The sequence below is a fragment of the Moschus berezovskii genome, chromosome 12 (genome assembly GCF_049115385.1).
Source record: "Moschus berezovskii isolate FMDL1 chromosome 12, NW_MosBer_1.0, whole genome shotgun sequence".
NCBI lineage: Eukaryota > Metazoa > Chordata > Mammalia > Artiodactyla > Moschidae > Moschus > Moschus berezovskii.
The window spans coordinates 80,312,668-80,325,259 of record NC_142471.1 but is presented as its reverse complement, the minus strand read 5'-3'; the positions used below and the strand labels follow the sequence as shown (position 1 = coordinate 80,325,259).

Below are 12,592 nucleotides of genomic sequence, written 5' to 3'. Positions count from 1 at the left end.
AGAGACCTGTATCACATGTTACTTTGCTTGTGTGGGGTGGCAGATGCGTTAATATATCACTCCTCCCCTTCTCCCCCACCCCACTTTACTGCCTAAGAAATTTGAGGAACACAATAAACAACCTGGTAAGGAGTGATGATAGAAGAATTTACTACCAAAGACCTTGTATTTTTAAGGTTTTAAACTCTGAGCAATAATTAAAACATATCAAAAATTGGTATTTTTATCTTATTTTAATATTTAGGAAAATAGATTGTTAAAAGAAGAAGAACTGCGAAAAGAGGAAGTCCAGGCTTTGCAAGCTGAACTCACTTGTAGACAAACTGAAGTTAAAGCATTGAGTACCCAAGTTGACGAATTAAAAGATGAATTAGTGACTCAAAGACGTAAACATGCCTCTAGTGTCAAGGATCTTACCAAACAACTTCAGCAAGGTATAAAATTCTTCTGCACTTAGATCTTAAATGTTCTTGTTTCTTTTTGTTGACGGATTTATAGAAAAAATATATTTTACATTAGTTTCTCCCACATTGGGTTGAGCTGTAGGTTCTTTTTAATGTTCATAAACCAAATGACTGACCTTGTTGTTTCATAAATAGTTTAAAGCATGTTCTATGCTAAAATATATTTATTCACAGAATCACAGAATATAAGAATGGGGAAAGTGCCTTTCCGGGACAGCAATGTCTAGACTTTGTTAATCACATGTTACTGGCATTGAAAAGCGTTTAAGTATTTGTTCTCCAATTTGTAAAGTGTAAACATGTATTACTGTATTTTATGCACATTAGGAAAACATGAAAAATATAAATTTAAGAAGATCAGATTAAATATAAGTAGAGTGCTAGTATTTTCTGCGTACACTTGTCTATGAATTGTTATGTACAACATCTAGGGTACCTGCACCTACCTTGATGACCTCTAACTTAGAGATCGTTGAATCCTAACCCTTAATTTAGGGGAAACTGAGATCCAGAAAAGTATAAATTTCCAGAACACAGCGACTGACAGCTAGAACTGGAACTCAAATTTCTGTCATTTAAAAATTTATACAGTTATTGGAGTCTGCTATGTAATTGGATATGCAGATGAAAGAGAGTCTGACATCCTGTTCTCTACTACTCCCCACTGTCTTATTTGTATTAGAATAGGGGGACATACAGTAATATGGTAAAAGAGACTTAGCATTTACTTAATAGAAATATATTCAGATACTTGCCAGAAGTTAGTTTTCATGGTGTAGTGAAAGGGAGGTTTGGGGGCTCTTCTGGCACGGTGGAGTTCTTGTAACTCTTCCAGGACTCCGGAAGGCAGGCTCGTGTGCCTAACTGACGTCATATCAGTTGTTACCATCATGTTATTTCCGTGTGTTTTGCATTTGACCTGTGCGTTTCTAGATGTCATTTTATGTGAATGACCCTATAGACCTCCTGTTGAAAGTATGTGTTCAAGAAATTTCTTTTGTCGCTTGTGCCATTTTGGCCTAAGTGATTTTAGCAGTTAAGATCAGAGATAGTGGGGGCAGACAGTCATGATTGTTGTCACAAGTAATCCATTTCCTTTCCTGCAGCACGAAGAAAGTTAGATCAGGTTGAGAATGGAAGCTGTGATAAAGAAGTCAGCAGCATGGGAAGTCGTTCTAGTTCATCAGGTAAAAACTAATGCTTTTATAGTTGTTTTTCAGTGATTGATTATAAAAAGAAATAGCATTTTTTGTTTTACAAGGTATCGATATGTTTTTCTATAATTTTGAATTATAAAAAGCAGTGGTTATATACAATTACATTGTAAAAAATATTTCCAGTTAAAACATTTAAGTTCTAATCATTACACAGGATTTTAAGTTTGTCGTGGGGTTCTATGCCATCTCTCTCCTTACCTCCTTTTTCATTCTGTGTAACAATTTCTTCCATTTTTCAGTTCAGATTGTATCCACCTCTATAGAAAGATGTGGTATAGCATGTCTTCCATTTTCTTTTAATTTTATATTGCTTTTAACACCTGAGACCTAATGAGATGGGATCATCATTATATTTCAGATTATATATATATATGTATGTATTTCTGAGTCTTTTTGCTTTTTCATGGTAAAATATGTATGCCTCTTGTTGTTGAGTTGCTCAGTTGTGTCCAACTCTATTTGCGACCCCATGGACTGCAGTCCCTCCAGGCTCCTCTGTCTATGGAATTCTCGAGGCAAGAATACTGGAGTGGGTTGCCATTTCTTTTCCCAAAATATGCCTCTAGTTTAAAGCAAAAATTTATAGTCTATAAAATTGATTGATAGCATTGTGAAAATGATAATTAGCAAAATATCAGCATATTTATCATATTTGGAATGCCAGGAACCATGCTAAATGCTTTAAACGTATCATCTACTCACAGAATAGTCATGTGAAGTAAGTGTTGTAATTCCCATTTTATAAATGGGGAAACTTAAAATTCAGAGTGGTTCCATCAGTTCAGTTTAGCACTCAGTCGTGTCCAACTCTTTGCAGCCCCATGGACTGCAGCACGCCAGGCCTCCCTGTCCATCACCAACTCCCACAGTTTACTCAAACTCATGTCCACTGAGTCGGTGATGCCATCCAACCATCTCATCCTCTGTTGTCCTCTTCTCCTGCCACCTTCAATCTTTCCCAGCATCAGGGTCTTTTCCAATGAGTCAGTTCTTTGCATCAGGTGGCCAAAGTATTGGAGTTTCAGCTTCAGCATCAGTCCTTCCAATGAATATTCAGGACTGATTTCCTTTAGGATGGACTGGTTGACTGCAGCCATGAAATTAAAAGACATTTGCTCCTTGGAAGAAAAGTTAATGAACAGCTTAGACAGCATATTAAAAAGCAGAGACATTACTTTGCCAACAAAGCTCTGTCTAGTCAAAGCTGTGGTTTTTCCAGTAGTCATGTATGGATGTGAGAGTTGGACTGTAAAGAAAGCTGAATGCCGAAGAATTGATACTTTTGAACGGTGGTGTTGGAGAAGACTCATGAGAGTCCCTTGGACTGCAAGGAGATCTAGCCAGTCTGTCTAAAAGGAAATCAGTCCTGACTTTCCCCAAATCCACAGTGACAGAACTCAGACTCTAGAAGCTGCATGCCACTACATTTTCACTCCCAGGAGTTGCACAGTAGGGGAAAAACATCATCAACTCTTACAATAGTGGAAAAATTGTAAAGTAGAAAGAACATGGGTTTGAGATTACACATAGGTATTTAGATCCCAGCTCTACCATTTACTAGTGTATAACCTTGGATAAGATAATATTACTTAGCTTAAATCTACAAAATGGGATTAGAAAAAAATATGTCTTTGTAGGATTAAAAAAGATTAGACATTCTTCTCAATGGATATTGGTAAAAAAATAATAGCTGCCATTTACTTATTGCTTACCGTATGCTGCTCTAAGCTCTTCGGACATATTAACTCATTTAAATGAGGATAGCAGTCCAATGAGGCAGATCATATTATGGTTCCCAGTTTTAAATGATGTGACTGTGATACAGAGTCCAAAGTCACAAAGCTACTAGGCGGACTAGCTCTAGAGCTTAAGCTACTGGTTATATTCTGTCTTGTGACTTTTTTCTCTTTCTGTGTGTCTCCGTTTAATTTTGGTGTCTTGAGTTTCTCATTTCTCTATTGCCACTTCCTATTTCTGTTTTTTAGAAACATACTAGACCCTTTTTTCTATCATCAGTCTATTCAAAAACAAGAACTCAGGTCAGATGTGGTCAGATATGACTTGAGTTCTGTGCCCAACTCTGTTAGATTGAATATTTGAAAATGATAGTAGAAGAAATAATGCCTGAGATTAGAGTTGACTCCAGACTAAGTACAATAAGTTAATTTTTTTTTTTTTTTTGTCTTAAGGGTCCCTCAATGCTCGAAGCAGTGCAGAAGATCGATCTCCAGAAAATACTGGGTCGTCAGTAGCTGTAGATAACTTCCCAGAAGTAGACAAGGCCATGCTGATTGAGAGGATAGTAAGGCTGCAAAAGGCACATGCCCGGAAAAATGAGAAGATAGAATTTATGGAGGATCACATCAAACAGCTGGTGGAAGAAATTAGGAAAAAAACCAAGTATGTATTTTTTTTTTCATTTTTGTTTATTAGTTTATGGCTGTGCTGGGTTTTCGTTGTTGTGTGCCAGCTTTCTCTAATTGTTGTGAGCCGTGGCTGCTCTGTTTGTGGTACCTTGGCTCCTCATTGCAGAGGCTTCTCTTGTTGCAGACCACAGGCTCTAGGGTGCGCAGGCTTCAGTAGTTGGGGCGCACAGGCTTAGTTGCCCCTTGGCACGTGAAATCCTCCCAGACCAGGGATTGAACCCAGGTCCTCTACAATTGGCAGGCGGATTCTTAGCACTGAACCACCAGGGAAGTCCCAAATTGTGTATTATTATGATACTGGAATCTGTGTTCAAAATACCATTCATTATTCATACGATAAAGTTACTGAGTTCAAAATTAATTATATCAAGAGCCTTTCTTTCAAAAAAAATTTTTAAAACTATGATCATATAGTTCTCAATCTTTCATTGGTCACTTATTTTTGTTCTAGGTTTTGGGAATACAGAAATGAAAGAAAGCTTAGGTCTTTCCTTTAAGGTAATATAGAGTTCTGTAGGTGTTGATTTTTTTTTACTAGAATAACTTTGAACTTAAAAATAGATTGTGCTCTGCTTAGCTTCTTATTTTCAAGATGGTGGTTCTAAGAGATAATGGGGCTGTGGATTATCATTCCTGTTGAGCAGGACAGTGAGGTATTATAGATTTAGGGAAAAATTTGCCCATGACTTTTATTTTTTTTAAAGTTACCAAAGCCATTCTTCTTTTTTTCCCCACACATTTATTTTTATTTATTTATGTTTGTCTGCGCTGGGTCTCTGTTGCAGCATGTGGGATCTAGTTCTCTTACCAAGGATTGAACATGTGCCCCCTACATTGGGAACATTGAATCTTAGGCACTGGACCACCAGGGACGTCCCTGCCCATGACTTTTAAAAGAAAAAGAGGACAACACAAGTTTTAAGTTTAGTGACAAGAAAATAGAAAATATTAACTGAAACTGGAACAATAAATTGTTCACATATTTTGATTTACGTAAGAAAAAAAAATAGAGCGATGTTTATATATCTTAAATCTAAATACCATGTTTTAATAAAAATGGGATCATTTGAGAAGCCATCTAAATAAGAAAAATTCCCTTATTTTCTAATACTTGCTAAGTTGCTTCAGTCATGTCCGACTCTTTGCGACCCTACAGACTGTATGTAGCCTGCCAGGCTCCTCTATCCATAAGATTCTCTAGGCAAGAATACTGGAGTGAGTTGCCATGCTCTTCTCCAGAGGATCTTCCCAACCCAGGGATTGAATCCGAGTCTTATGTCCCATTGGCAGGCTGGTTCTTTACCACTTGCGCCACCTGAGAAGCCCCTATGTTCTAATATAGTTCTGTTGTTAGCCTAATATGTAATTATTTTATGCATCATCTTTACACTTATGATTAGTTCACTCTTGAAAATTGCAGTGTTTATAAATTCTGCAGGGACATAATTGTCATAGTGTTTTATTCTACAGAATAATTCAGAGTTACATTTTACGAGAAGAATCAGGCACGCTTTCTTCAGAGGCATCTGATTTTAACAAAGTGCATTTAAGTAGGCGGGGTGGCATCATGGCATCTTTGTACACATCCCATCCAGCCGACACTGGATTAACATTGGAACTCTCTTTGGAGATCAACCGAAAACTACAGGCTGTTTTGGAAGATACATTGCTGAAAAATATTACTTTGAAGGTATTTGTATTTCTCATTCACTTACCAACCAAGAAACATGGCAGAAATGGTACTTCTTATTCAGTCTAACACATGGATGGACTATTTCTGTAATGAAGGGTAGCCATTGTTTCCATAGATGAAATTTTATGTTTTTCTCTTTTTGAAAAATGTAATTTTTAAAATTAGCAAGGAAAGAAAGAAATAGCACACACACACAAAAAAGTATAGCTATTGGATAGACTCCCTAAGATGAGTCGTTTACTTTGCAATGGAAATTCTTTGACATATATTACAATAGTTACAATTGATTACTGAGGCATTAAGATTGAGGTATTTATTTTCTAATGTATTTTCCAGCTACATTTTATTTTTCGCGGCTGTTATCCGACCCAGCTATTCTGTTTGTGCTGTTTGGGCCTTAATGGTTAGTAATGGGTTTAAAAAATAATTTTTTTAATCTGATAATACTTTTATGTATGAAAATTTGCTGTAGCTTTAGTAAAGAGACTAAGTATGACTCTGAAGTATACAGGATTGCTACACTGAAGACATGTATGTGCGAAGTTTATCTCACATGGCAGATACGACTGTTTTTCACTCTTTAGTTGAACATTTAGGGAAAAATAGTTCAAATCGAATCTTTTTACTTACTACACTTAGGAGTTCTGTTTTCTTTTCCCTCTTTTTCCAACTGTTAAAGGAAAATCTGCAAACACTTGGAACAGAAATAGAACGTCTTATTAAACACCAGCATGAACTAGAACAGAGGACGAAGAAAACCTAACACAAAGCTCTTCCTCAGTAAACAGACAAAAGCCACACAAGGAGCAGGTGCCACTGCCCAGTACTGTTGGAAACTTCTCCCTGCTTTGTGTGTCAGCCAGTAAAGTTTGTTTTGCTTTATCTGTATTAAAAAATCCCTTTTTACAATACAAATGCATTGCTGTGTATACTGTAAGAATGTAATCTCTGATGAAACTTGTTCTTGTACAGTGACAGCCTGTCATTGAATCTGAACAACTGAATTTAATTCGCTGATAGTCATATGAAGTGCTGAACATTACAACAAGGGCTTTTGAAAAGCCCTTCTCCGTATTTCTTCCCTTTAAAATACATAATGTCAAAAATGATTTCACTTTCTAAAATTATGCATGAAAGGACAGGTGTTAATCATTCAGTAATATGCTATTTCTCCAACATGAATAAAACTAAAGAAATGAAAAAAGCTTTTGTTTTGACATTCTGGTATAACATTTGCTTGTGTGTTAGGGACACCAGTGAGTTCTTAAATCCTTTGATCTTCATGGAAGGTAATAGGAAAGCTAGCTGTTGGTAACTAGCAGTGATCAGGCATTGTATGCTTCTGTCAGATTTCCTTATTTGTGCTACGAACATTTGTTTCAGATTTAAATTGAGTTAATTGTTAAGTTTTTTAAAATCTCTAGTTATATAAACTGTGATTTGAAATAATTTGCTCATTTAGAAAATTCCTGTGGACTTCAGTTGTATTTTACAATGTGAAGTGAATTAGTCATTAGAACCAAGAGATGAATAATGAATTCTTTGAAACAGAAATACTTTAGTTTTACTGACATCAAGTATAAAGATAAATATGAGATACTCATGAAGAACCAGTTCCCAAGAGAATCCAGCATAGGGCACTGTTAACCATTTTGTCTGTGCACCATTCTTTACTGTTAGTTTAATTATATGTTATAGTGGTGTGATCTTACAGGCCCCAAATGTGCTGTGTTTTGGTATATTTATTTAAAACACAAAATAATTACATCCTTGTAACCAAAGGAGTTTTAGAGCCAAATTTATGTATCCTGTTGGATTTTTACGATATTTAAGATATGCACTCAAGTGTTGCTGGTCACAGTATCAGTATTTCTGTCACTGAATTTTTTTCTTGTCTCTTGTAGTTTCTCACTGTGATTTTCTACATTTTGTTATATTCAGATCATTTCTGTAACGATACCTTGACACATACACGGATGTTGCACAAGCTTCATTTTTGTTTTGAATTTTTGCATCCTTCTTTTCCTCTCAAGAGAAGTAAGCATTGAGATGATGGATTAAAAGCCTTTAAAGAATTGTATGGCTTTACCAGTTGGGCTGGGCTTTTGATGGCAATGTCCCGTTAATGTATTCTAACTTTTTTTTTTCACTAGACTTACCATTGTGTAAAAAGATCATTTACTAAAGGTTAGCTGATTCATTGTAGCATCTTATTTTTTCTGTATATTGAGTTAATAGGTTTCATCCAAAAACAAAATCTTTTCACTTCAAAATGGAAATATAAGTTCAGAAACACTTTATATTTAAAATAGCTGTAAAAGTTTTAGTCTTACCACAGTATCTTTTTGCCAGTAATAGTTTATCAAAATAAAGAAATGAGGGTAAGTGCAATCATATCTGATTTATTTTCCTAGTTTTTGATAATAGTATTGATGCTCCCAAAGACTATTTAGTCAGTGTAACTAAATTTTTACAGCTTCTTATGTGATACAGATTCATACACTACAGTATTTGTTTTTTTCCTTCCAAGACACAAAATATGTTAATGGAGACCAAATAGTGGTCAGATCTACAGTGTTCTGTGTCTGTACACTTTTTAAATATATATGTACATACACACATTTTTGCATACATATATTGCATATGAAAATGAAACATTCCAATATTAACATTTGTGCCAGCATTCATTTAAAGACATTTAATAGTTAAACAGTTTTAGAAGAATGCAATTATAACCATATATTGTCTTATTATTACTCCCCCCATAAATGTAAGGAACTGTGGAAAATTTTAAGAAAATGTTTTATTTTCCTTTTGTTCTTTAGTTTCTAGTGTATCCTTTTGTATATAGATCATGACTGAGCAAAAGTGTGTACAGCACTGTGCATTTATCAGATCTCTCTCTAGGCTGACCCACAGATCCTGATTAAGCATTTAGAGGGCAATATATGGAAAGAAGAATGGGGTATCCAGAAAAGGAGAATGGTGTGGATAAATGACAAACAACTTCTGGGAGAAATTTTGGTTTGTCTATTATTAATTAAACACATCAAAGGCTATTTTTGTTAGCGCTATTTTGATTTCTTTGAGGAGGAAATTATTTTTGTGTGTATGTATACATATGCACTTTACTAGGTTTTAATTTTAAAGTGTATAGTTACTGTGACTGCCTTTTTCCCATACCACTTCAGACTTTAGCCTGTTAAGCTCTAAGGATTGAAAATGGTGGATCTGAACAGTAGAATGAGTTTAAACTTTAGTTTGTTTTTTAAACTTTCTATCCATAACCGTTTAAAGCAATTTATCTTAAATTTTGTCAGGCTAACCAACAAATGTTATTTATTCATATAATAAACACATTTATTGAAAACCCCTTTATTGTCAGGCACCATACAGGTATCAACATTATACTGTGGACAGACTAGACAGGGCAGTTCGGGTCCGCATGGAGCTTATGGTCCAGTGAAAACTGCTGGGAGGCAGTCTGAGTCTCTGCAGCCCACAACCAACCCTTGTCAGTAGAAGGCTAATGCACTTGTGCAAGTAGGTGATCCAGAAGTCTCACTCTGGCATGAAGCTTTGGGAAATGAATCCTTGCTGAGGTACACAGATGGTTGTTTTTGTGGTGGTTCTGCACATTTCCTAACTTTTTTCACAGTTTGATGTTTAATTATTGTTTTAAGAAGGGGGGAAAAAAATCCAAAGACCATGAAATGGCACTTAATTTTTGCCATTTTAGTAAATAATTAATGTCCACTTGATGCTCATAAAGATGAATCTAATCATGGTGTCATGTTTGTTTCTAAATTGTTTTGCAGTATATTATTTTCTAAAGATTTTTACATAAAATTTCAGATGAGGATTTACCAGTAGAAGAAGAAAAGCACTAGAAACCATCAATACTGTAAATGTTGTATATGTTACCCTGATGAAAATATTTTTATTTTTATCAATCATGGTATTCCATATGGTTAATTTGCCTTATGAATGCTGGATTCAGTGGTCTGTCTTCCAATAACCTTCTTTTTAAAACGAAAGATTTCTTTTTTGACACTAAGATTGTTCATGTTTAATACCGGTTGGTGGCACTAGAAACCTGAAAAATTTTCAAGACTGAACAAGAGAAGATAATCAAAAGAGAATCCAAATAGAATTTTTCAGGAAAATAAATGATAAATATAATTGTATATTAAAGATGTATTTTTCTTCTGAAATGAAATTCTTTTTTAAAATGCATATGGCTGTCCATTTTGACTATGATGAAACTTGTTTATCTTCCAAAGTTCATATATATATATGTGTGCATTGTACAGATAATCTTTAGTTTGATTACACTGTTCATTTTGTAAATATCTTTCTGTATAAAATGAAGCTTTTCAAGAGAATTTTATGTATATATTGTACTTATTAAATAGGAAATGCCTGTTTACTGAGTTGTATTTTACTGGCATCTTTGATTATTTACACATACCACTACTAACAGACTGATTCTCCAGACTTCACAAGACTGATTAGAATTGCTTGAATGTTCTTTTTTAAACCAGATTAATAAGAATTTTTGCTTTCCATTTTTGTCTTTATTCTACTAATTACAAGTCAGTGAACAATAGTAAACTAATTGAATGCTACGTTGTATTTTAAATATTTGTCTAAATTATTGATAGCAAAATCTGACCTTTTGTTGTAAAAGGCTGTCTATGAAAATTTCTCATTGAACTTGACAAGCCAGTAATAAATTCAGATTTTCCACAAAACTATGGAACTTACTTGCCCAAATTATCTAGGTTTAATAATAAAGATCTAATAGGTTCAATAAGAAGATATTGAAATGGCATTAGCTTCATACAGATAACCTGTATGATGGATGTTTCACATCGCAGTGTGTTGTTTTCCATTTCTCATAACAGTTGAGGTACACACAGATTATGCCACATTCCTTAAAGAGTTCAGTATTGGAACGAATCCCCTGAAATCAGGATCCTTAAAGGTACAATTAATAGGATTGAGGAAGCTTTGTTGACTTACTTAGTAATCTGTTTTCAGTGGCTTGTAGATTTGTTTGCAAGAGAAAGGAGTATATAAAAGAAGAGTGAGTTTTTGGAAGAGAATAGCTTATGGTTCTTATCTGGTCAGTGTGACCTGCAGTTATGAAAGACCATTCCGATGAACTTAAATCCAAGCCTGCTTTTATTATTTTTTTTTAATGATTTCTTTTTAAAAACTTTATATTTTGGCTGCACTGGGTCTTTGTTGCTGCATGCGGGCATTTTCTAGTTGCAGTGAGCAGCCATCTCATTGTGGGGGCTTCTCTCGCTGCAGAGCACCGGCTCTAGTAGTTGCAGTAGCTCTGGTGCACGGGCTTACTTGCTTCTCAGCCTGTGGAATCTTCCCGGACCAGGGATGGAACCTGTGTCCTCTGTGCTAGCAGGCAAATCCTTATCCACTGTGCCACCAGGGAAGTCCTGCTTTTTCTTACTAAAGTCTGCTACAATCAATGTAGGATGAGTGCACACTTCTTCAAGAGGACCAGCAACTTGGGAGGATGCCTCTGGCTGACCAGGGCTAATGCTGAGAACAGTGTGACCAGACTAGATGTCCCTGCCCCTGCAGAGATGCACTGTTAATTCCTAAATTACATTTAGGAGACTTGATTCTAATTTTTTAAAAGAAGCACCCACTTAAGTCCTATTCTATTTCTGAGGGATTTTCAGCCAAAGAGTTACCTGTTGTGATAGTCAACTTTTAGTACATTTACTTGGAAACTACTGGAATGGCTTTCCATATCATTTATTTCACTGTGTTTTTATTTTTAATAATTAAACACCCAAGGACAAGATGTGTTTTCAGCATCCTTACATGTTCAGTCACTCAGTCGTGTCCGACTCTCCACGACCCCATGAATCACAGCACACCAGGCCTCCCTGTCCATCACCAACTGCTGGAGTTCACTCAAACTCATGTCCATAGAGCCGGTGATGCCATCCAGCCATCTCATTCTCTGTCGTCCCCGTCTCCTCCCACCCCCAATCCTTCCCAGCATCAGAGTCTTTTCCAGTCAGTCAACTCGTCGCATGAGGTGGCCAAAGTATTGGAGTTTCAGCTTTAGCATCAATCCTTCCCAATGAACACCCAGGACTGATCTCCTTTAGAATGGACTGGTTGGATCTCCTTGCAGTCCAAGGGACTCTCAAGAGTCTTCTCCAGCACCACAGTTCAAAAGCATCAATTCTTCGGCGCTCAGCTTTCTTCACAGTCCAACTCTCACATCCATACATGACCACGGGAAAAACCATAGCCTTGACTAGACGGACCTTGATTGGCAAAGTAATGTCTCTGCTTTTTAATGTACTATCTAGGTTGGTCATAACTTTCCTTCCAAGGAGCAAGTGTCTTTTGTTTTCATGGCTGCAATCAGCATCCACAGTGATTTTGGAGCCCAAAAAAATAAAGTCTGACACTGTTTCCACTGTTTTCCCATCTATTTCCCATGAAGTGATGGGACCAGATGCCATGATCTTTGTTTTCTGAATGTTGAGCTTCAAGCCAACCTTTCCACTCATCCTTACATGTTACTTGTCCCAAAACAGTTAAGCCTGTCATAGTATTTCTTAGACAGGTTCTTTTTTATGAAGTCTGACTAAATGCTGCCATGGGCCCGCAAATACGACAGAAACTTTCAGCTTTTCTCCCCAGAGCCTCCAGTAGATTCCAACTCCCCCACCAAAACCCAACTCCCTAGGAGTTCGTGCCAAAGGAGGCTTTGGGCTCTGAACCAGCTTCTCCCTGGATTTT

The 12,592-nt window shown here is 36.1% G+C and overlaps 1 protein-coding gene across 2 annotated transcripts in view; it reads left to right on the top strand.

The window, feature by feature from the left end:
• CCDC186 (coiled-coil domain containing 186) overlaps window positions 1–10,538 on the top strand; it is a 41,947-nt gene extending 31,409 nt beyond the window's left edge. The window contains exons 12-16 of one of the 2 annotated variants that reach the window (XM_055424603.2): window positions 245–434; window positions 1,571–1,651; window positions 3,871–4,081; window positions 5,563–5,797; window positions 6,480–10,538. In XM_055424603.2, coding sequence (XP_055280578.2) covers window positions 245–434; window positions 1,571–1,651; window positions 3,871–4,081; window positions 5,563–5,797; window positions 6,480–6,563 — 801 coding nt within the window. In that variant the 3' untranslated portion in view covers window positions 6,564–10,538. The remainder of the gene's footprint in view (window positions 1–244; window positions 435–1,570; window positions 1,652–3,870; window positions 4,082–5,562; window positions 5,798–6,479) is intronic. The other variant, XM_055424604.2, reaches the window with a different exon arrangement.
• The last annotated feature ends 2,054 nt before the right edge of the window (window positions 10,539–12,592 follow it).